At 38.8% G+C, this 25,652-nt stretch overlaps 1 protein-coding gene across 1 annotated transcript; it reads right to left on the minus strand.

Annotated features, from left to right (window-relative positions):
• Window positions 1-428: 428 nt before the first annotated feature.
• pms1 (PMS1 homolog 1, mismatch repair system component) lies at window positions 429-25,106 on the minus strand. Its single transcript, XM_080037473.1, has 13 exons — window positions 25,046-25,106; window positions 24,244-24,393; window positions 23,566-23,748; window positions 22,625-22,727; window positions 21,452-21,615; window positions 15,589-15,705; window positions 9,923-10,045; window positions 9,640-9,786; window positions 8,659-9,464; window positions 4,916-5,386; window positions 4,177-4,307; window positions 761-921; window positions 429-663 (listed from the first exon to the last, which is right to left on the minus strand). The coding sequence occupies exons 2-13, from the start codon at window positions 24,373-24,375 to the stop codon at window positions 463-465; spliced, it is 2,739 nt and encodes a 912-aa protein (XP_079893599.1). The 5' UTR covers window positions 24,376-24,393; window positions 25,046-25,106; the 3' UTR covers window positions 429-462.
• Window positions 25,107-25,652: the final 546 nt, after the last annotated feature.

Below are 25,652 nucleotides of genomic sequence, written 5' to 3' on the forward strand. Positions count from 1 at the left end.
CCTGTTTTCTTCCTCACTAAGACTTTCTGAGCCAGTCGAGGGATTCTAACCTGCAGCCTTCCACCAATATTTTCCAAAGCGCAGCACTGCCCTGTCTTTTTGATAACCTGTGGAAATCAGAGGTCACAATCTAAATTGTGAGAATATGGTGATCACAGAGAAATCATAACAGTTGGCTTCAGCAATTATGTGTACATTGAATGTTAAATACTATTGTATGAATATGACAGATTTGTAATGTATTTACAAAACTGAACTATTAAAAGGTTCCGAAAATGATTGTTCAAAGCATAAACAATGAAAAAACATTTATTTGATATTTGTTTGTAACAAAGTAGTACATCACTTGAGCAGATTGGAAACAAATCAGGTAGCTCACATAATCAGAAACATTAAAATAAGAAAGCTGTCTCATAGATATTGCACTGCTGTGGTTATTCATTAACAGTGTCTACTTCATTCTTACAGCTCTAAAGGCCTCAGCAGAGCTTTAGCTTCCTGGTCTGTGGAAGGGATGTCAGATAGGTGTTGGAGAAATGGTCTCCCGTGGATGCAGGTCCGCTCGCTCTCACCAAGTTGCTGTTCCATCCGTAGAAGGGTTTCCTCCACATCCTCCCTGGATAGGTTTGTAGGCAGCTGACGGGCAAGTCGTACTGCTTCGCTCTGTGGGGGAAAAGTCACAATTCTGATATTTAATAAAACAAACAAATTGAACAGTTAATGCCATTCTTAATGTCAATTAATTCACAGCATCTCTCACCTGTAGGTAGTTGGTGACTTTAAGTGGCCTGCACTCTTGCACAGTCCTGGCCTTCCTGTGAAGAACTGCAGTCAGGATCTCCTTGAGGTCTTCCACACAGAGGAAAGGCACGCAGTCGGCCATTGCTGTCACTTCCAGATGTCTGTGGGCTGATGTGAGGCCTGGCCAAAACAAGCAGAAAAGAAGGATTAATATACTCCAGACGCTACTACTATCTCCAGGAAAGAATAATAAATAAATATTGTGGTTTACGGCTGGACGACTCATGACCAAGTCAAACAAGCCAAGGGCCAAATGGAGTGTTAAATGGCTAATAGAAGCCCCAGCAGACTGGAAGCAAGTTGTCTTGAGGGTTCGGGAAAATGATAGCTTCTCATTTCATGAGGAAGTACTGCAAATTACGCACAATTTATATTGTTAATACATGACTTTGGATCCAAAATTAACTTAGAACGGTATGAAAAAGAAAAACATGGAGAAGTAGAGACACTTATAATTTTTCTTAAATATTTTTGTTTAGCCTGTGACAGGACTGCATAGACCAAAACGTTTGGTATTTGTAGTCTCGCACAGCCAGACCAAACTACAGCTAGTAGTATGGTCTGGAACCAAGCTATATCGTTTCGAGTATAGGGGGGAAACTGGGCAGCGCTAAGCCCAGGAAGCCGCAACGTGTCCTTTCAAAATAGTGCAATTTGGTGCCGACCATGGACCTTTTATAAAAGATGCCGACCAACACTGCTAATGACGCGAAGCGTGTGTGAATGCGGGTGTGCAGCAACATTATGAGCTGGATAGTATCAAACCATATCAAACACACGCGCACACTTTCTGTTTTCTCCCGTTCTGAGCGGAGCATAAACGGTAGGCTACAGCAGGGAATAGGAAGGGGAGGAGTTTGACACTGTTATCTAGCGGGAGCGCTATACTAGTTGTCAATATCCAGTTAGCCATACTAAGTATTTGAAATGCACGTTGAGAGCAACTGCTGGCACACTACAAATATGCAAAGGCATTTTTGTTTTTTAATTATAATTATCTTTTTTTTTTTATTATCTGCAAAATCGAATTGTATACAAGTTTTGTAAAAGGAATAAGATCAAACATTTTACCAATCCTAATTAATGGTATAAGATATTCAGCAGAGATTGTGCAAAGAAACCATCTCATATATGGGCTAACTTCAGTCCCATGCTCACCTACCGAGGCTGGCAGCGCCAAATGAAAATTCCTAGAATTTCTTAAAGGGCAAGCGTTCTCATCACCTGCACACTGGGGTGCAAACCTGCTGTGAGACCACTCTGTAGGGCAGAGAGCCAATGTCAACCGAGGTGAACCGTTCCAGCAACAAAAACAGCCAACACTCACAGACTCTGTAAACCCTTTGCAAGTGAACAGAGAAATAATGTCACAATAATGAATAATAAATAATAATGAACAAGCTTCATCATTCTGGTTTAAAATGTTGCCTTCTGACATAATCTATCACTATACTGTAAATATAGGGGAGAGTGGGGTGAGATGTGCCACTTTTTACTCAAAGTGATTTTAAAGTGAGGCCTTGACAGTTATGTCTCCAACTCAAATATGTACATATAATTCAGGATGTTGTGCATCCCTGGCAATAAAAACTTTGGATCCGGAATAAACTGTTTAAGAAATATAGCTTCCGGAAAAAAAGTTGTCTTGTGGCACAACTTGCCCCCGGTGTGGTGTAAGTTGTGCCTTTGATATATATCTCATAAACTGTAATGCAAGACAAATCCATAAAACAATTACTTATTTAAGGTTTATTTAAAGTAAATATTTTACAAAGATTGAAAGTTAATTTTCTTAAACAAGGCCTAGCAGATCTAGGTGGTTTTACCTGCAAACCTCACAATGACAAAGTCACCATCATCATCTTTCTGGCCATCTGAACTCTTGTCTGTGGTGTCGTTAAGTAGAATGGAGATGTCAGTCTGAGCTACTGTAGACGATCACTTTCTTTTTGGTGACCAGCGTATACAGCCATGCCACTGGCACAACACTCAGAAATTTACTTTGCACTAGTTGCTCCGTGCTTGTGGAACCAACTGCCACCTGACAAATGTGATTCCCCCTCCATTTATGCCTTTAAATCAAGGCTCAAAACCCATATGTACACCCTGGCTTTTCCTCCCCATTAACTATCTTACCTGTGCACTACTATCTTTGTTTATATGTGGATGTATGGGCTTTTTGTCTTTTATTTTTGTTATTTTACCTTCATTGTTTACCTACTGAATGCACTATGTACAGCACTTTGGACAGTGCAAACTGTTATAAATGTGCTTTTATAAATACATTTTACTTACTTACTTATAACTCACCTAGGCCCTTTAGCACAAATCACCCCAACCCTAGAAACCCTTTTTCGGGCCATTCTCTGTAAGCCCTAGAGATAGTTGTGCATGAAAATCCCAGTAGATAGCAGTTTCTGAAATACTCAGACCAGCCCTTCTGGCACCATCAACAGTGCCATGGTCAAAGTCACTTAAATCCCTTTTCTTCCCCATTCTGATGCTCAGTTTTAACTTCAATAAGTTGTCCTGTCCAGGTCTACATGCCTAAATGCATTGAGTTACTGCTATGTGATTGGCTGCTATGTGATTAGTTATATGTGTTACAAGAAAATGAACCGCTGTACCTAATAAAGTGGCCGGTGAGTGTATATAGGCATATAGATACTACGTGTACGTGCGAAAAAGGATGATGTGGTCAATGTAATAATAATAATAATACATTTTATTTATATAGTGCTCTTCTCTCACTCAGAGCGCTTTACAAAAACAAAACAATAAACAAACAAAAAGAACATATAGAGTTGGGTTGGTGGGTGAACTAGGGGTAGGCGGAGGAGAAGAGATGGGTCTTGAGTTTGGACTGGAAGATGGTGAGGGACTCAGAGTCACGGTATATGTATTGTATGAGTAGGTGTCATAACACGCCGTTTTTATATTAAATGTGTTATACTCTATTATGACAGAAAAGCTGTTTGGTCACTATTGCAGTTCTCTCATGATCCTATTTCAGACATTCATCATTCATTGTTTGGGAAAATGTGTAATCCACAACTAATCCAATACGCAGAAACTCTATCAGAATGAATTGCCTGTAATGCAGTTACTCAGGACTGTACGTTTGCAGTTTCTAGGTGAACTATGACAATAATGATGGCAAGTAACTGACTAGACAATCCATGAGACCTGGAACTACTTGTTTTCTGATTGATTGGGTTTGTAGTTCTACGTTGTACTATGGTGCCTATGTTTAGTGACTCCTATTTTGTGGTCAGGTTCAGAGGGACTTGCCACATGATTGGCAAATTCATTTTCAATCACATCAGACAGTCACATTCAACATTGTTATGGTCTGAATTATTATTTAATACGTACCTGGGGTGAGTTGGATTTTAAACCCATTAGCCACAAGCCTGGGATCAGAGAAGAGAGCCGCTCCGTTTAGCTCAGGGCTTTGTTTCTCCATTTTGCACAAAACCTCAGTATATTCAGCTCCGCCTAGATTTCTATAGGGTGAGACAATGAGATGATTACAACAGTGTTTAATCATACACTATATAAGCCTTCAGGGTGGAGTCAGTGATTCTTGAAAAAGCTTGTTGACAAAATAACTGTCAAAATCAGTGAATATTTCTTCATAATCCGTTACCTGTCCGTACTGTGTGTGCGGCTTGGGCTGGAAAACTAAATCCAGTGTTAATACACAGCCTCAGTTCTGTAAATGGGTGTGTAGACAAAGGGACCCACTGTAGCTAGCAACACACCCATTTACGGATCCTAGGCTAAAATTTGATTTTTTTCTTTAGCAGACACACAATATGTACAGGTTGTGGATCGTGAGGAGATATTCAGCGATTTTGAAAAAAAGTGAATTTGACAACAATCATTCTTCAGAATTGCTGAATCCACCTTAAACAGAAGAGTAGAACAGAACAGTTCCAGTCAAAAGTTTGGACACACCTTCTCATTCAGTGGTTTTTCTTTTTTTTCTTCCTTGTAGATTAATATTGTATGTAAGAAATTGGATTTGTGTGTAGTGTGCAGTTTCCCACTTGTAAAATAAAACAACGGTCATTGTTGGCATTTTGCTGGTGCAAAGTCAGTGATACGTTACCCATCTGTTAACTGCACAGGGTTCTGCAGACTCACTGCTGGAAGTATATTATTCTCTAGAAGTCTCTTAAACAGCAAGGCTTCCTCCACTCTGAATGGGTTTAACAACATCAGCCTCTGACCACATAAAATGACCCAGGCGCTCTGAGAGGCCAGTCGCTTTACAAGACGGAGGCCCCGTGGCACCGCGCTGCTCTGGGATGAAAGGCGCTGGAGCTGCAGCCGAAGGGAAGCGGCGCTGAAGGGGAGGGACTGCCAGGGCTTAGGCGCAGGGTTCTTCACCTTCTTCTGGGGCTGTGTAGAGAAGAGCTGGTCCAGGAGCTGCTGGTTGGACAGTGGACCTGCCTTGCGTTTCAGGCCCTTTGCATGGCCCCTTGGGGAGCTCACGCTCATAGCGCCGGGGCCTTCAGCAAAGGCCAACTTGGTCCTTTGGTCGTGGTGTTCAAGGTGTTTTTTGGCCTTCTCCTCATACCTGCAGAGTTCAACAGTCTTTTAGAGTTTCAATAGCAGTTGTAACTGTATGCATCATTAAGGTTGCCAGCATGTACTGATTTGGTTATTTGCAGAACAAAAAGATGCCAAAGCAGTTAAAACTGGCTAAAATAAAGGGGCACTCCACTGACTTTACACATGAAGTCCAGTTTATTAATCATCTTGAGGAATTAAGGGTGCAACAATTTATCAACTAATAATCCACTACTAAATAAGTCCCCAACCAATTTAATAGTTGTTTATTAGATGGTGACCTCATTGTGCCTGTTTTCCGCGCTATGGAGCTTAAATAAACATTGTTTTTCCAGAGGTGATGATGGAAATAGCCACCATGACACGACAGGTATAAACTCTTTTATTATTACCATGGGTATTTTTGACTTTATAAAAGAGGTAAAAACAAAACCTAGCAAGACGGAGGCGGCCGCATCGGGGTCAACGAATGTCTCAAGTCTGGGAGCATTTCACCCTCAACCCTAGACTGTATAAACTTTAAGCCCTCAACAAGGTAAAAACACAACGTTATCTGCAACATTTGTTAGGCGGAGCTTTAGCATGGGACCACATCAGCAATGCAATATGCTTTTATAAAACAGATTAGAGAGACAGAGCTGAAATGGGGTAGAGAGAGAGAAATGACATGCAGAGAACCAGATTCAACCCAGGTCTGCTGCGAGGAGGACTGAGATGGGTCGCTCTAACCACTACACCATGAGCAATATGATAGTTTGCTTGGTACTCGCTCGCTGCAAAGCACGGTCTAAATGTTGCTAATACAATTTAAAATTGTAAACAGAAATCACCATTGATGTGTTTAAAGCTAAATGAGAGCACAACAGAGGCCAACAGTTCCTTTACACTCACAGCTGATGTGTGACAGATGAAGAATTTTAACCCTTTTATATATATATTTTTATATCAGCACTTTGACTGTCCTTGTTTTTAAATGGACAAAGACTTGAATCAGCAGTAGCCTAATCAGCAGCAACATTGAGCCATTGGGTAATTTTGCTATTCATAATCCGATTAATCAAGTAATTGTTTCAAAATAGTTGTTATTTGCAGCCCATAATGAATATTACTAAATCTGTGAAAACAGTTGTATTTTGTGTTATGTGGCTCTGGTGGAAGCTTTCCAAGGTTTGAGGGAAAATAACCAACATTTCTAACAAAAAGCCTGCTTTAAAAACAGCAGACGTAAGCTATGACAGAAGTGTGCATTTAGGAGGCAGGAAGAGCTATTTATGTAATGATTAAGTTGCATTATGGGAATTGTAGCATCCAGTGTTTTGGGAGTTAGGCCCACACTAGGAACTAAAGGTCCCCTAACAAGTACATTTCTCACAAAATAAGTGATAAAGGCCCAAACAGGTCTAACAAATCTTGCTTTATAAAAGGTTTTTCCTGTTGACAAAATTATTTTATGTTTTCTTTAGTGTAGCACAACTGTTTGTTGTCTACTTAAACATTAAGATACAGAGTACCACCTTGTTCCCACTGTATATGCAGAGAACTTGTTATGAGAAATATATATTCATGTTTCCATAGATCTTCATATGTTAAGCATTATGGCTCACACTTAGACACCCCATTATTTAAATAGCCTTTCTTGTGAAAGTGTGTCAGTGTAATTCCTAGAAGTAGTGTGCCATTTAACGGTGGCGCTGAACGGAGCCAAGTCCTTGCCACATCTTATTTCATGTGTTAAGACAGCAGTACAGCAAGGCAAGATTCTAAACAGATGTCTTTTTCCATACACTCTTCCATACCTTATATAAGGCCCTAAGTACATCTGATACACATTTTCCAACATGAAATTACTTTAAATGGCCTGCACATTGTAATGTGCTCTCTGACCTGCAAAAACACAATTTTATACATTTACACTGTGGCTACGTACATCTCAGACTAGAGACAGGCGCAAATTACACAACTTGTGCCGGGACAAATACGCACAAATGACGCAAACATGCCCATTCATCAGACCACCCTATTTTTGTTATGTATGTGTGTTTCTTCAAATAACTATCCCTTTAATTAATGTCTTAACTTCATTAATGTAAATCACTTGAGTGTAAGGGAACAAGGGTCAAATACAAGCACAGATTACCTCCATCTGCTCTTTTCTAAATCTGACCCCGACTAGCCCACTTTGTGTCACTCCTCAATACCATTTGTGAAGAAAGTGTAGGTGACACTTTGGAAGATGTTTCTATGGATGTGGAAGCAGGACATTAAAAAAATATGTAATCTATGTGGGGTTCCTATTTAGAAATCAGGAAATATCATATATTGTACAATACAGAGGGAATTATTAGTTTATATCAGTCAATATAACATTCAAATCGTAGTGTCACCATAGTTTAGTTAAGGGCCATAGTGTCACTCACTGGTATAATTAACAATGTTTAGGGACCATCGAAATATCGAAAAATTAAAATATCGATATATCGCGATACTTAGTTTCGCGATATCAGTATCGACTTTTATAACTAAAAATCGATATTTTTTTTTTTTTTTTTATTATTTATTTTTTTTGCTTTTCAAGGCTTTATTGACAGTGCAGAGACAGATATGAAATGGGGCAGAGAGGGAATGAAATGCAGAGAACAACCACGGGTCAGATTCAAACCCATGTCTGCTGTCAGGCCTGAGCCTCTAGGATACTGACTATTGAAGTTAAATCAGTTTTGTTTATAAGAACACTTAAGATTCACTGTGTCACAAAAGCACACTGATGTGTTTTCATTTTCATTGTGTCCTGTACAGTTAGTACAAGAGTGAATTGGATTTGTTATTTTGATGTTATGGCAGCTGCAGCAGTGTTTGATCATTTGCCAAAACCAAAAAAAAGGAAGAAAATAGTAAAGGAAGTTGTGAATGAAATAGTTTTGACTTCATTTGTCTGTGCAATTATCAATATATTGTGCTGCTATGTTTGACAAGGCAACTTGTTTATGGAATATCGCAATATATCAAGATATGCGATATATCGTGATGTATCGTATCGTGACCAGTGTATCGTGATACGTATCGTATCGCAAAGTCCTTGACGATACTCAGCCCTACTTCAGACACATTTGTCTGGAAATAAGAAACGCAGCTCCTATCAACAGTTTCCAGACGATGCTTTTCACATGCAAATGACAGGTCAGACTTTCCCTCATTCTCTCTCTCTCTCTCTGCCTTGCAAAAAAACAAGAAATGGAAAGTAGCAACTGCTTGGAAAAAGGTGAAGGTCTGGAAACTCACTTCTTACGGTCTTCCTCCCTCAGAGTTTTCCACCTCTGGAGCACTGCGTCACTAATATCCTGCAGGCTGGCTGTGGGCCGCTCTCGGAGGATTTCTCCTCTGGCCTCCTTCTCAAACAGGGCGGCGGGGGACGGCGGTGCCCTCAGGGCGCAGTTGCTGATGAGGTCGTAGGCCGTCAACGAAGCACGCTTCTCTGTTATGGCGTTGAAAATCTTCTTCTTGATCTCTTCTGGGTCAGGAGAAGCATTGTTTTTTGAGGGCTGGTGTATTTTGACAGGCTGCAAGGGCTCCAGTGACACAGGGTCCATCAAAGCCGTCCCCCTGCTCCATTCCTCGGCTGATAAGAACTGCTCTTTGCTTGTGTCCGCACCTGGCACAGTAGCATTGTCCTCCAGTGTCTCATTGCTTGCTGGACCTGTGTTTGCTGCTGTCTGAGTGCAGCTCTCGTCAACATACAGAGAAAAGTTGGACTCGAGTCCGGCCGGAATCTGGTTGACAATCCAGTCGTCTGCTATTGAGGACGAAGAGCTGTTGTTTGAGGTGTGATGGTCCGGTAATGCATCAGTGCCTATTGTTGTCTCACTGCATTTGGGTGCATCTTTGAGGGAGTTACGATTGCAGTTGGTGAGACTGTCATCCCTCTGTACACCCTGTACATTGTCCAAATGTGAAGCGTCAGTCCGCAAAGATCTAGACGATGAGGGACATCCGTCACAGCCAAGCTGCTTCTCAGCCGGTGGATCAGCGCTAGGCCGATAGCCATAGAGAGAAACCAGAAATGCCTCTAGCGCGGTCAACACGGCCTCCTAAATTACAGATAGATCACAGATGGAAAAAAGCAAACTTTGATTTGAGAATTTTATTTCCAATCACATCTGGTAGGATCAGATTTTGAATGAAATTAGCTTGGTGTCTGATGAAAATGCTGACTGAATATACTACTGTACAACGTCAACTGATAAGCTTGAATTCCATAGTTACCTTGTCATGTAGAAGAACCTGGGTCTTGTCTGGTGTCATATTGACGTCGACTGATGAGGGTGAAACTGTGATTTTAAGCATCATAGTGGGGTAGCGGCTTCGGGCGGAGTCATCTGGATACTGAGCAGTATAGTGCTGACGCAACAACTGATTTTGATCACACCGTCCAATCAGGATGAAGTTGAAGGTAAATATATTTAAAAGAAAGAAGTAAAAAAAAGGAAAAGTATCAAGTATTCATTGTATAATGAGTATTGTACTGAGATATCCAAAATGACTCTACCTTCATTATATCTTTGTGATGGACAGGTCTGTTGTTGATGAATAGAAACGTTTTGTCAGGGTTAGACGAGCTTGTAGAAGAGTAATCCACTCCAGCCTTTGGTAAAAAGCCTTCTAAAACAATCTGAATAAAAGAAAACAAAATGACAATATTAAGAATCAAACAAATTACAATCAAAAAGTGTCATACATGAACTTGCCCCCACCGGAAAAAGAAAAAACTGACATTTCAGTTAAAATAAATGGCTGAATTTGTCAGGGATTTTTTTTAAATGAGACCTTCATGCTTTTGCAAACATTTCCTAATGTACATGCTCAGTAGCTGGCTGGCACAGGGCCAAAGGTACAACAGTATAACCTGGACATTACATAAACGTTAGTCATTATGTTTTCATTAGGACGACAAGGTTGATCCATTCCACTGACGGCATAGCTGCACAGCTGGAAATTAAGCCATTATTTCTAGTTGTATATAAGCAAACATGCACTCAGCTCCACTCGCATGATACCATGCATAACCTGCCACAGCATAATAAAGAGGTTGCGTACAGCTGCATATTGTAAGCGCATTACACCACTTGTTTCAATAACTCCTTTACATTTCTGATGACCAAATAACCAAAGTTATTTTCAATGTCAATTTTGAGACAATCAAGATGGACAGTCGGTGAGATGCCTGAATGTGTTGGACATGTTTCTATTAATATTTTCAACTTTAAAATTTGCATCACACATGTTGACCTTTCACCTAGAATTATGCAAAAGACGGTTCTCATGCGCGAAAAGTGATGACTCCACATAAAACTGAACAGTGGCACTTAAACCTCCATTATGAATGTAAGCTTGTAAGAAATTATGGAAAGCTCTTAATGTTCGACAGACTTTTTTTCTCTTTCCACATGGCCTAGGGCTCATTATCAGCAGCAAAAGCACGCCAATGAAGTTAACAAATGAACTGCTGTTTTAGGTTGGGGCACATATGCTTCTCTCTATTTCTGCTCATTAGGGTCACTTTATGAGAGCACGAATGGCACCTCTGGCCCCAAGAGGTCCGCGGGTATGTGTAGTCATGCTGCCAAAAAAACTGTCACATTTAAGTTGTGCAGAGGAGTAAGCTCTTGCAACTCTCCCCGAGCTAGGCCCCGGTGAAAATTGTCAACCTGGCTCCTTTGATCACTGAGCTTTGGTGTTGGGGACAGGGGAAGAGAGAAACATTCTCTTTCACTGCTACAGGTAGTAAGAGGTAAAGGTCAAAGGTGGTTCTCATAACCGGGCACCAAATAACAACAACAAAGAGGTAAAAATGAGAGAGAAACAGGGTGAAAAGGGCTGCTCCATATCTGTCAGAGCAGATTAGTTGGGAGCCTGGCAGCAGGTACGAAGCCACATGACACCTACCGTGACCAAGCAGAAAGTTACAGCTCAACAGTAATTCCATTACGATGGGCACAGCAAAGCTTAGCTAACACAAAAAAATCACTAACTGTTCATCAGAAATGAACTCAAGAGAAAAGGGCAAAGGGAGTAAGTTGGCCGGCCACCAACTGACCACATTCGCTGGCTTCAGACCAGGCGTTCGTGATGAGGTTATTAGCTCACGCCAGTCAAGTATTATGTGCGTGCTCTCATTTTCACTCTAAATGGTATTCGTTTTAACCAGGCATTCAATGTCATATTGAGAGTTGTAATTAGAAGAAGTGTAATGTGTAGATGGGATATTGAGTCGTTAACATTTTCAACATATTTTCCAAATAAGTATTTTTTCTTAATTCTAAGACTCATTCAACATTCTAGAAACAATATATTATTTAAACAACATGTGATCCAAATTGAATTTAGACTGATAATGAGACAACGATGACGTTTAATTTAAGGATGGACTTGTTGACAATGAGCATTATAGTGTGTGTGTTACAAAGGTGAAATGCCATAATGGTTTCAGGATAAAGGGCAAAGGGACATGGGAGCCACAGTGTGAGCCAAAGTAAAGAATGAGAGGTGTGTGCACGGAGTCGGAGGGCTTAGCATGCGGCTCGGTGCCAGCTCAGCCCAGCTATGTGCCTGTGACGCTCATCCATCAGAGGCCAATGCACGCCATGCAGCCTCTTCACATTCACCCACATCATTTGTTACGATCCTCAAAGGTGACTTTGTCCAGCTGAGAATGGCCCATGTGAAACAGTTGACCATGAAACTACAGGAAGGAACCTGTCAATGTGAGCACTACAAACATTCATATGACAAAACTTGTTGCTCTACATTGTCATGGACAGGGTGAACTATTTGAAACAAATCCGTACAATTTAACTGTACAATCAGCACTGACTTACTTAGCATACATTGTGTTTGATTCTCACTGGCCTTTTTTAAAATGTTTTAATTACTTTTAATTGTTGACTTAATGTTTTCCTGATAACTTTTTAGTGTTAGCTTTTTTACTGTTAACAGAGGTGATTAATATATTTTGCATCTTTACCGATGCTTTTGTTATTTGCACTTTCCTCTTTTGCTGCTGTAACTATGAACATGTCCCCACTGTGGATTATTCTTATTATAAAGGATTATCTTATTTTATCTTAAAATGTGGACTGATATATATATATACAGTGCTGTCTGAAAGTTTGTGAACCCCTTGAGCATTTTGGAATTTTATTGTGTTTAACTGTGTTTATTAATTAATTTGTATCAATACCAGTATTTTTTATATGAAATAACAGATGTTTGTTTATCAATTCAACATTTTTCTTTTCCAGAAATCAATTGTTAAAAGAGATAAAACAAATCTTTTGCCAACTGTTTGTGAACCCTGAGCATTGCTTAAATCGAGCAGGTAAAAACAACCAGATGGGCCAAACTGATTGATGAAATAGACCAATGTAATGAGAGATCTTTAGGGAAGAAATTGGGTGGCACAAGGTAAAACAAAGAAACAACCAAGTCAGTTTAGGCTCACCAAAGTGAACCCATACAGGTCAGAAATGCTAAAAGGGGAAAACAATCTCAGAGGATCTCAGGAGTTATGATGTTGCACATTTGTCCGGGGACAGCTATAAATTCATATAAAACAGTTTGAGCTTCATCGGTCCACCGTGAGGCAAATCATCTACAAATGGAGAGCTTTAAGAATGACTTAACATCTGCCTAGAAGTGGACTTCCTTCAAAAATATCCTCAAGCGCCACAAGAAAAGTGATTTTTCTGGTAAAAGCCAACCCAAACATTACATCTGGAGATATGCCGATCATTTGGCACCACCGTTCTTCACTTGGGATAAGGTTCTCTTGGTGGTACGCAGAGTTGTGTTTTTGCCCAAACATGGTGGTTTTGGTTATGACCAAACAGTTACATTTTGGACTAATCAGTCCACAGAATAATTATTCTGGTATCTCCAGGTGCTCTCTGGCAAAGTTGTGACAAGCAGTTTTGTTCTTTTTTGAGAGCAGAGGCTTCTTCATCAACCCTCCCATGAAAGCCATGTTGACTGAGTTTTCTCCTTATTGTGGAACCATGCACATCTGTCCCAGATGCTGCAAGAGAGGTCTGCAAATCACTAGATGTAATGTTTGGGTAGGCTTTTAACTGAAAAATCCCTTTTTTTGTGGTGCTTGTGGATATTTTTGAAGGAAGTCCACTTCTAGGCAGATGTTCAGTCACTCTTAAAGCTCTCCATTTATATATGATTTGCCTCACGATGGACCGATGGAGCTCAAACTTTTTTTTTAAATTCATTTATAGCTGTCCCCAGACAAATGTGCAGCATCACAACTCTATTCCTGAGATCCTCTGAGATTGTTTTCCCTTTTGGCATGTCTGACCTGTATGGGTTCACTTTGGTGAGCCTAAACTGACCTGGTTTGATCTCTGTTTTATCTAGTGCCACCCAATTTCTTCCCTACAGATCTCTCATTACATTGGTCTATTTTATCAATCAGTTTGGCCCACCTGATAGTTTTTACCTGCTCAATTTAAGCAATGCAGCTCAGGGTTCACAAACTTTTGCAGATACAACAGTTGGCAAATAATTTGTTTTATCTCTTAACAATTGATTTCTGGAAAAGAAAAATGTTGAATTGATAAACAAACATCTGTTATTTCATATAAAAAATACTGGTATTGATAAAAATTAATTAATAATGGTTAAACACAATAAAATTCAAAAATGCTCAAGGGTTTCACAAACTTTCAAACAGCACTGTACAATATAGGTGAGAGTGGAGTGAGTTGTGCCAGCGGGGAAGTAGTGCCACCCTTTGTTTCTAGAAAACCATAGAAGAAATTGGTCATGGGACCACATATTTCTGAAGAGCCATCCATTTGACTCATCCTGTAAAGAAGGGAGACACATGGAATGAGATGTAAGCACATTAAAGCTAAAAGAAACAGTTTTTTGCCTTTCAAAGTAAGATTTCTATGATCAAGGTTTTTTGATTATCGTGTCTGAACAATTATAGACACGTTTGAAAACATTTGACACATGTTTTAGTGCTTTAGTATGCTACACTTTGAGTCTACACAGTAAGCACAATATTAGCCCTAAACTGCTGTATCATGCTACTTTTTCCAAAATGCTGAGGTTGGGGTGATTTGTGCCAAAGGGCCTGGGGTGAGTCGTAAGTAAGTAAGTAAGTAAAATGTAGTAAGTAAGTAAAATGTATTTATAAAAGCACATTTATAACAGTTTACACTGACCAAAGTGCTGTGCATCGTGCATCCAGTAGGTAAAAAAGGAAGGTAAAATAACAATAACAAAAATAAAATAAAAGACATAAAACCCAGATAGTACTGCAGAGTTAAGATAGTTAATGGGGAGGAAAAGCCATGGTGTACAGATGGGTTTTGAGCCTTGATTTAAAGGCAGAAATGGAGGGGGCATCACGTATGTCAGAGGGCAGTTGGTTCCACAAGCGCGGAGCAGCTACTGCGAAGTACATTTCTGAGAGTTGTGCCAGTATACGCTAGTCACTAAAAAGAAAGTGATTGTCTACAGTAGCTCAGAAGAGACTGACATCTCCATTCCACTTAACGACACCACTGATGGGATTTCAGATGGCCAGAATGATGATGATGAGTCTGCTGGTGACTTTGTCATTGTGAGCTTTGCAGGTAAAACCACCTAGACCTGCTAGGCTTTGTTTAAGAAAATGTATTGACAATCTTTGTAAAAAAAAAGTACTGTATTTACTTTACATAAACCTTAAATGAGTCATTTTTCGAATGGATTTGTCTTAGAATTAAAGTTTATGATATATATCAATGAAACAATTAACCCCAACGTACTCTCTCCAAAGGCACAACTTGCCCCCGGTGCGGGATAAGTTGTGCCGTTGGAGAGAGTACGTTGGGAGACAATTTTTTTCCGAAAGCTATATTTTTAAACAGTTTATTTCAGATACAAAGTTATTGTTGCCAGGGATGCACCACATCCCAAAATATCCATACATATTTTAGTTGGAGACATTACTGTCAAGGCCTCACTTTAAAGTCCCCACTCTCCCCTTTATATATACAGTATATATAATATTTTTTTAGTAATGCACATAAATGCATTTTCCAAAGCAAAAGGAAACTGTTTCAAACAAACTCAGGTATCTTCTCCAAAACCTGTAAGTCAATATTATATAGCATTTCTCCATTTCTCTCTCATCTGTACATTCTCCCCTTAACTAACCTCTGGTTGCTCCTGACGATGGTGGCAAGGGAGCAGGTTGGCAACGACACTGGAGCCCAGTGTAGCAATGAGGGCGCTTCGGTGATCGGCCGCCTTGGCCTTCTGCCAAACCACCACCTGCAACAATATGACACCAGTCAACCTCAGTGGGTCCACTTGAGGCCAATCACGCAGCAAAAACACCTGTCAGGATAGGAACCAGGCCACGGAGCCGCAAACATACCTGGAGTTTTATACATTTTGTCTCTGTCATAAGATTCAACAAGAGACGGAGAAAAACTTCTGTTCAAATGGTCCAAACTTTGCTATATCAGTTTAGGTTTGAATGTAAGGGCTGAGAACACAAAAATATATGATACAAAGAGTGGTTGCCAAAGTAAAAATAAATGAGTATTTAAACTAAACATTATAAAATAAACAAGAAAGGCATTATTTTGACTGTAAGCCCGAGATTTGACATCTACTTACAGACATATTACTGTGAAAATAGCAGAGGTTATGGAAGTTGGTGCTATATTAAATCTTAGGAACTCTGCGATTACAAACATTTTGTTAATACTATGATTTTGTTCATCGATTTGAGACACAGAAGTTCAAATTATGATTAAACTAAAAGAAAACATGAATATTTGCCCAGTTTTAATTACATTTCATTAAGCATTTTAAAATTCTGTCAGAGCAGCAAATGTTTTAGGTAGAAAAATATGTTGTCACCCACGAGTAGGCTTGTAGTTTGTGTCCACCGGTGAATATATCTCTTGGGTGTTGATTTCTAAAAAGCATGTGCTCTGTTGCGGGGGCATGTCTCAGCTATTAAATACGCAATTTGGCACATGTAAACGGATCACTCCTGTAAACAGTTCGTGAAGAGGCCGTGAAACACGACACAGGGCCAAATAGCAGAGTTGGAGATAAAGGATAGGGGCAACCGAATGCTGATTGTACCAAATGGGCTCGGTACCCTCCCCTGACGACCTGACGACTGATTTCTATGAAAGTTATATGGTGGTTGTGTGGCCCCTCCGTGACCCACACACCTCCTATACACTTCTGTGTACAAACTGGCTGCAGAGGCCTGAAACCGTATCTGGGGTTAAGTCCACAGCTGTGTTCAGCAATTTACTCAGGCGTCATAATCAGCCAAATCACAGTTCACAGTCAGCAATATTTGTGTTTGGGGCACCTGACAGTTATGCTTAGTGGCGGTGGGAAAGGAACACGAGGAATGGAACTGTCTAATTGCTAAATAATTGCACCGCAGATTTATGTAATTTTATGTAATAGAATGTAACCCAAAATAACTGGCTTTTTTCATTGCGCACACCATGTAACCATGTACAAGCCAGCCAGTACAAAATAACTAAACACAACTGGCCTTAAACCGTGCGTAACACAAACAATTTTCAATTTACTCAGACCAAACACATGCAACCTCAATATAACTCTGATAATAAATAACTGATGTTTGAATCAATAAATAACAAACAGAATTACGTCAAGAAACCTGGACGTCGTGGGATATGATGCATGGGTTCGGTATGTACATTGGTTATATTTAGTCACGCTTCTATTGTCAATTACCTCACCCAACAATCGAGTGGTTATTTGACTGTTTCCATGTTCTAATGGACATTAACAACACTTTCTTAAAGCCATTTGTACTTGTCTTTGCAGACACTATAAAAACAAACTGTCTAACGTTTTTAATGATGGAAGGTAAAATTTAAGAATACAATAACTATTATTTGTGGAGTTAAAGCTAAATGGTGTTGGGGTCATATACAAGAATGACTGCAGACATGTCGAGGGCCACAAGTCAATGAATTCTTGTTTGAGACAATATATTGTAGATTTACTCTGGTGTGGGGTTATTCTCATCTACTCTTTCAGAGCACACAATGTTTTGTTATACTTTTTGTGTTATTCCTTCAAATAAAGTGAGTAGTGTCCTTTTAAACTTGTTCACATTATAAAGTATTATTCCAGTGCCTTTGTACACAGGCAGCAATATTAATAATTTACTTCTACATGAACAGCTGTGTCATTCAGTGTTTTTTCAATGTCTGCTTAGCTGCTTTGATTTAAGCACTATCTGCCAGGCTATCAATCACAACTCTTTACAAAACGGTTGTTGTTCTCTACACTCCTAAATATTTCTATTACACCATTACATATCAGTAATTATTGATATAAAGATTATTTTCACTTCAGCGGATCTCAAAGAAACGTCAAGAACAATTGCACTGTAAGCCTCACTTGAATACCAATTAACCCCTTTCATACATGTTATAATTCTAGATGTGAGGGTTTCTGCTTTCCTCACTTTTATATCATTGTTAATTCAATACTGTGGGTTTTGGAATATGGGTTTGAAAAAACTAGCTATTTGTACATAAGATGACAGGTTTGGCTCTCTCTGGGAAATTGTGATGGGGATTTTTCACAATTCCCTGACTTATGTGATGAAAATGATTTTAATTTGCAGCCATAATAAATACATTTATCAGGTCAGGTTGTATGTATTGAAGGTATACATATAATCATCCCTCAACTTGAATAGTTTAAAAGCCGAATCAAATGTCTTTGTAATTAGTTCAAAGTTGTGATGATGCAAGAAATGTTACAGAACAATTGCTGTTTTAGCATGTTCTTCAGCAGTTGAATATATGTTTTGCACCCAAAAACAACTCAATGTAATAACTTATAACTTGTAATAAGACTAATAATAAGAATAATGTTTTCTATTTTGGGCTTCACCTTTCTGAACAACGTGGACATCAATTTAAGGAGTTCTCGAACTAATAACTGCTCCTTAATAATCGATGGGTACATTCGATTTGTATGCATGTGACTTTGAAAGAAGTTTTTCTTTTTTCTTTCTTTCTTTTTTGTGGTTCATTACTTATTTATTTATTATTCTTCCGGACAATTACACACAATACACAATTTTGTCTTTGCATATTCATACATATTACTTTGTGTTATCGTCCGAAGGGTGGCAGGAGAAGCCAAAGGCTTATCAGGTCCCGCCCCCACTGCCATCAGATTCAGATACACAGATACACAGCTACTGATACAGTTAAAACAATTTTTTTTTTTTTTTTTAAGAAGATGCATTCCAATACACAGACAATTTTAGGTCTCCTTATTCATTGCCAGTGTACAACAGACATGCTTTCCATTTTCCTCTCTTAAACTTAGATCAAGTCACTCCAGTACTGATTCACTTGCCTGCACAGAAGTGTCCGTGCGATTTTAAAATGCCTCTAGAAGCAGAATCATTTTCCATCACACGTAACCATTTCACGGCTCACTGACTCGCATTAGTGCTGACAAAACAACAACAGGAGGCTGGAGACAATTACTGTCTTCAAGAAGGTGTTCACATAGATTAATAATTTATCTGACAAGCTCCTGAATATCCTTTTGCTGTAACTTACGCTCTAGGGCTTTTACATGTTTGACAGAAGTGCATTACAGAGGCACGGATATCAAAGACTACAGACAAAGGAAGTCATACACACTGTACAATTGATGTTTTATTCTTTTTGCAATAACAAATTAGTTTTAGGCTAGACTTTTTGTTGTTTATGTCTGTTTGTATGTTTTTCTTAAGTATTGATTGAATGTAAATAGATACAAACTATCCTTTAAATCAAGGTTATTGTTAATCAGAGACATATGTTCAATACATTATCACTGTTCAATAAAAATATATTTGAAAAAAGGGGTGCACAAGCTATCCATTCTGACAATTTTGATTCCTTTGCAGCACTGATCTCTGAGCAGAACATTGTTCTTTTACCTAGTTATTAGTTACTCCTTGTACTATTGTTGTATACTAGGGTGATTATACATCATAGAAGCAATCCTTGTTTTGGAAAGTGCTTCATCAATATCATGTATTAGTAGTAACAGTGGTTCATGCAGTAGTAGTGGAAGTAGTATGAACATGGAGGACTAATGAACTTAATGAAATCAAGCGTTCATTTTTTCCCAGTAAGATCTTGATCACTAATATTACACTACCGGTCATACATTTTAGAACGGCCCCATTCTTCTAGTTTCATAGAAATTACAGCAGTTCAAGTCCAGTGAATGACCTGGCTGAAATTTAACAAAGGGAAGTGGTATTGCCAGAGGTAAAAAAAAGAAAAGTTTGGGTTAAAAAATGTAAACATAATGTAAATTTAAATGTAATGTAAGTTATACAAAAGGACTTTTTAGGCAACAAATAATGGGTACATAACTTACAGCTTTGCTGCAGCAATGAAAGTAACGAAAGCCTTGAAAACTGACGCACACAATTCCTACAAGTGCCTCCAACTTTAGTTGATTACTTCCAACCCCTCTGTCTGTATAAAAGCAGTTTTGGAACAGATTGTGTCACTACACCATCTGAAGCATTATTTGGACAATATCAAACTAGAGGGGGTAGTTTCATGATATTATTGCTAGATTAGATGGATGGATGGATAGATAGATAAAATATATTAATTTTTCATTTCAGAGGACATTGAGACATTAAACAGTGTAAATTGCAATACCAACTGGGGAAATTGAGGGTTTCTTAAAAATATGATCGGTGGTGTAGAGCACTATACTATAAATACATGGCATATTGAACAGTTCTGAAGCCAGGGACATTGGGACAGTCATTTGAAGAACAATGAGGACACCTAGTGGTTGCTTTGTGTGGAGGACTTCATACTGCTAGAGCACGGATGGATGTCCCTTCTCATCCTGATTCTTTCCTGTGAGTAGAACACACTTCACTGTAGAGTGAAAAGGTGTCTACTAAAAGTTTGTCATTTCTACCTACAAACAGAACAGTAGATTGACTCAGGCTTTGATCAGCTTGAATTGTGTCTAGTGTCTATTACAATGGATTCCAAGGGTGATCATTTCTATGGATATCAAGAAGCACAGTCCATAGAAAATTCACACACCTCCCCTGAAGCATTATCACATCACCTTTTTCCGCTGTTAAAATTTAAATGAGGTGAAACTAAGTTGATCTGTTTTTGTAATGACCCAAATAACATTTAAACAACCAACTCTCAAGCCCATAGACGATAAGTGTTTGTTTCTCAATAAATGTTGGGGGTTGCATATCACTTTAAATACATTCCTTTGAATACTTTGTAGCTGGTGGAAATAGCTACAAAGTAGCCATTGTAGTAATTTAATTTAGTCTAAAAACCAAACATTCCTATCATTAATTTTCAAATATATATATATATATATATAATTAATTATATAATATATTAATTATATCATTAATTTTCAAATATATATATATATATATATATAAGGGCTGTCAAAATTATTATTATTCATTTTTTTAACGCAATTAGCGCATGTGCAGAATGATCTGCCCTGTACATCCCACCCGCTGTGCACTACAGTCACTCTAACGTTGTGGCTGACCCAGGATCAGTAGCTGCGCTCAGCCAAACATAGCAGCACGTTACCCCATGCCATGTTTTGAACTGCTAACGGCCACGTCTGTGTCGCGGGCCTATATAGTATATAAAATCAACTGCCGCGGGTGGCAGTTGATGTCAAAGCAACAGGAGTCATTTATCTTTCTGTTCATACAACAATATATTGTATACAATATTATTATATTATATTATATTATATTATATTATATTATATTATATTATATTATATTATATTATATACATATACAGAATGGTAAAATTAATTGTGATTAATCCACAGCATCCTGAGATTTATCTGATTAAAAACTTTAATCATTTGACAGCCCTAATATATATATATATATATATTTCACATAGATTTGAATGCTGCTGATTAGATTTAGTGAATGTTGTCAGAAGTGAAATCTGTTACTGACCTTATTGTGAATGAGCGTGAGCCTCAAGTCAGGTTTGATGATGGCGTAGGCCACCAGCAGGTCCTGCACTTTCTTCAGTTCCTCCTTGCACTTCTTGGTAGAGGAATAGTACTGCCGTCTCACTGGAAGATTCTTGAAAAGCTTCAGTACACTCACCGTGGTGCCTGGAAAACACACAGAGCAGAGAGAAGTGCAATAGTTATTGACAGAAAAATGTACTTCTGCTAGAACAATGCTGAAGGACAGTGTACAGGTAAAGTAGATATACCTATACGTACATCTTCATCAACACATTAATTCATCAGATTCAGGCTCAAAGAACCAGTTATTTTACTGACGTGGCTTCAGGGGGTTGGGGGGGGCAGAGTACATTAATATTCACCTTGTGATATCAATTTTTCTGTTTATTTCCCAAGATTTTAATGAAAAGCATAATCCCTTCATGGAATACATCACACAGTGCGGTTACATGGCACAACTAGATTGGATTATCACATATATCGAACAAGACACTCGAACGGACCGTGTCACTTGTCTGAGTATACATGGCCTTTCAGAAATCGGATAAATGTCCGATGCATGGCTGTCTCCACTATGCTAGGTGGCGCTGTAGCCCTTTCAACCATGCTTTCAACAAGTGGTTTTAGAGCCACGTCCGCTTCTCTTCCGTCAATAACCCATGGTGTAGCCTATCACGCGCAGGCACACAAGCACAGAACGAGAAGTCCGATATGCGATATCCGATCCCTGTATACATGCAGAGAGAAAGCCGACAATGAACGAATTATCTAGGTGTTCTTATCCGACTTCTCTTGTCCGTTATTGTGCCGATTTGTGTCCGAAGTAGATCGGATAAAGGTGTTTACATGCAGGTTAAAAGTCCTGTTGAGGTCTTATTCGTTTAGTTATCCGATTATGAGTCTGCATGTAAACGCACTGACTGACTCCATATTTGGACTGCTGGTGGTGACTCACATTATGCAAACTGGTATCCAAATCTCTCATGCAGTGCATTTTCAGCTAGCAGCAGTGTAATAAATGATATGTGTTATGATCAGAGCGTTCACAATTTCTCTATATGCAGTGACAACTTCAGGGTTCCAATTTGCCATTTAACATCATCATTGATCTTGTCTCTCATGACTGAACTGATTCAATGTATTGTAGCCTTGCCTTGACCCAAGTGTGACGGCTTCTGAGCAGTGATGTCCCCTGTGAGGTTCAGTGTGTACTGGGTGCTGATGTCATCCTGCTCTGTCTTGGTGATGACACCCACCTGAAGGAAAACAGCACAGTATGGCATCAGATTGCCAACCATCACAGTTGATATACAGGTGCACGTGCATTTGAATATCAATGAAAAGTTAGTTTTTTTCTTTAATTTAATTGAATAAGTGAAATGTTCATATATTCTAGATTCATTACATACAAATATAAATGGATCTGGTATAAACATAATTTGTTCAGAAGGTTGACATTTCTGTATTATAAATCCTTTTTTTTTTATTGGTTTTATGGAATATTGTAATATATTTAGATGCTGGATTTTTCATTCCATTAGCTCAAATACATTATCATACAAATTAAAACAAAGAAATATGACAAACACTTTGTGTAATGAATGAAAGTGAATGTTTGATTTATTTTTTTTAAATAAGATTATTTTTTGGCATTTCTACGCTTTTTTAAATAGATAGATTGGAGAGACAGATGAAATGGGGCAGAGAGGGGAATGACATCAAGAGAACGACCACGGGCCAGATTCAAACCCATGGTCTGCTGCTTCTGAGGACTGAGCCTCTATGGGCGAGTGCCCCCCTGAAAGTTTAACTTTTGAATGGACTTTTCGATGAGATTCAATTTTTTTTTAGAAGCACCTGTAGTAGTTTGTAAACCCAAATGAATGTGTCATTCCTAAGTCACACTATCTGTGAAAAATAACACAAGTATCAGTATGCATGCCTGAGATAAAGTGTTTTCTTCTTCACAAACTGTATAGTTCAGTGCAGGTTTATAACTTCTAAACCAATATAGACAACATGTGTCAATCTATCCCTTTGCCTTTTTAACCTTAGCTCTGATGGTAATTACTACAGTTGTTGAATCCTTGTCACCTCGGCCACGGCGCAGATGGAGCCCAGTGCCTCTCCTCTGAAGCCGTACGTCTCCAGTCGCTCCAGGTCGTCGTGGCAACAGATCTTTGAAGTGAAATGTCTCACGGCCATCACCGGAGTGTCTGCAGCTTTGATCCCACCGCCATTATCACGCACTTCTATCCGCTCCAAACCGTAGTTCTCCTGCAATGTCAAATGGTGTGCATACTGTAGTAGACTGCCTATGTATGGGTGCTCCACAACTCATCAGTAGTGAGTTGTGAAGATCTAAAAAGGAATTAAAGCACACTTTTAGCTGAAGGACATTTTTTTTTACCATTAACATATTCGTAGCGACGTTTTGTTTCATACCAGGCGTTATTTGGCTATTTAGCTAATTATAATATGAAATACAAACAACAATCAGCAACCACTGCTTAATATTAAAAGCACCAATTGACAAGGGTGGTTATACTTTCTAGTGCTTAAGTAAATCTGATAAGCTTAGTGGTCTACACCTGCAAGTACCAAAAACATCAGATATCAAAGTCTGAGGATTAACTAATTAATGAATTAAATTAAGTCTTAAAATACAAACAATACAAAATGCTGGCATCACCAACTTCACGACTCAATTCTACTAACGCTTAACATATTATTTTTCAACTCTTAAGAGTATTTAATCTTTCGACATATTACCAGTTTAATGTCAATGCTCGAAGCTCCAGCATCCAGGGAATTTTCCATCAATTCTTTCACCACGTTCAGTACAGAGGTGATGACCTGGGAGCTGGACAGTAGTCGCACGGTATCTGGAGGCAGCTGCTTCATGGTTTAAGGTAGGCCTTCCTGTCCACAAAAAAAGTCACAACATGTGAGCCAAACTAATTCTGCTTCATTTTCTGGGACCAATAACTAGCTGGCTTGATATTTAAGGGACAAAATTAAAGAGATTACATTTGTGTCAAACGTCCGGCTACAGATGTATTGCTGTTCTTCAAATGAATTATATTTGAATTTAACAAACACTAGCTTCCAGTTTATAGCATGACTCACTGACACATGCAAACATGAAGAAGGTTACTTAAATAAATATATATTCTTTTTTACATTTTATATTGTATTTGTCACCATATGGCCTACCCATAGCAATAAGTCACCTGATAAGAATACTTCACCTGTTAACCCTAACAGCATGAGAGCTGACAGTAGACAATTGTCACTGTCTGTCACTAAGTTGTCTTATTCCAGTCAAGACACAGTTTAGTCATAAACTATTGAATATAATAGAGAACGAGCATGTCACGGTGACGTTCATGAAATATGAATAGGCGTTTGACAATAAGGGGTTGACTTTACTAACGTTTGCTAGCGTTAACTGTCGTCCTACAACATATTTCAGCTGCTTAGACTGTTTAGCTTTCACCAAAAACAGTACAAACACGTATTAAGTGGAATGTTATCGTTAATTAATAGCTAAATTACGTCGTTAAATACTAACTTTCACGGGTCCTTCTGACTGCAGCTCCTGACTAATCTTTCATAAACAACACGCACGAGCCACACGGCGGAAACCGGCTGATTCCCGCCCCCTTTGCTACACGCTGATTGGTTAGAAGCGACACAAGGGCGGGTTCCGACAAATGTCCTGAGAGGAATCTATCCTGAGTTTAGGCTAACAGGCACTTTTTTTGTAAGGATACCAAGAAACCCAGCGTTCTGAAGAATTGTTATACCCAAAACATACTCAACCAGGCACACATTAGCTCCAACTTTAAACATATGTGATGTAAAGCTATCATAACCGCCTATGTTCAACAAAATTGACACGGCCGGCTGGAGATTATTCATTTTAAATTATCATTACACTTAACAATGACTTGCAGACAGTAACAGTTTACTTTAACAGCAAATGTAGGACAAGAATATTACAGTTCAATCTACTAATATATTTCCAAAATGTACAGGTACATGTCCAGGAAAAACAATGGACAATACTTCGGTATGTGACTCTGGGCACAATTTAAATCAATATAATTTCTGAATTGGCCGGCCTGAGAAGTCAACAGAGGAAATTAAATCACTCGTGAATCCCCTCAACCACGTCT

Source organism: Ammodytes marinus, assembly GCF_949987685.1.
Source record: "Ammodytes marinus genome assembly, chromosome: 12".
Taxonomy (NCBI): Eukaryota; Metazoa; Chordata; class Actinopteri; order Uranoscopiformes; family Ammodytidae; genus Ammodytes; species Ammodytes marinus.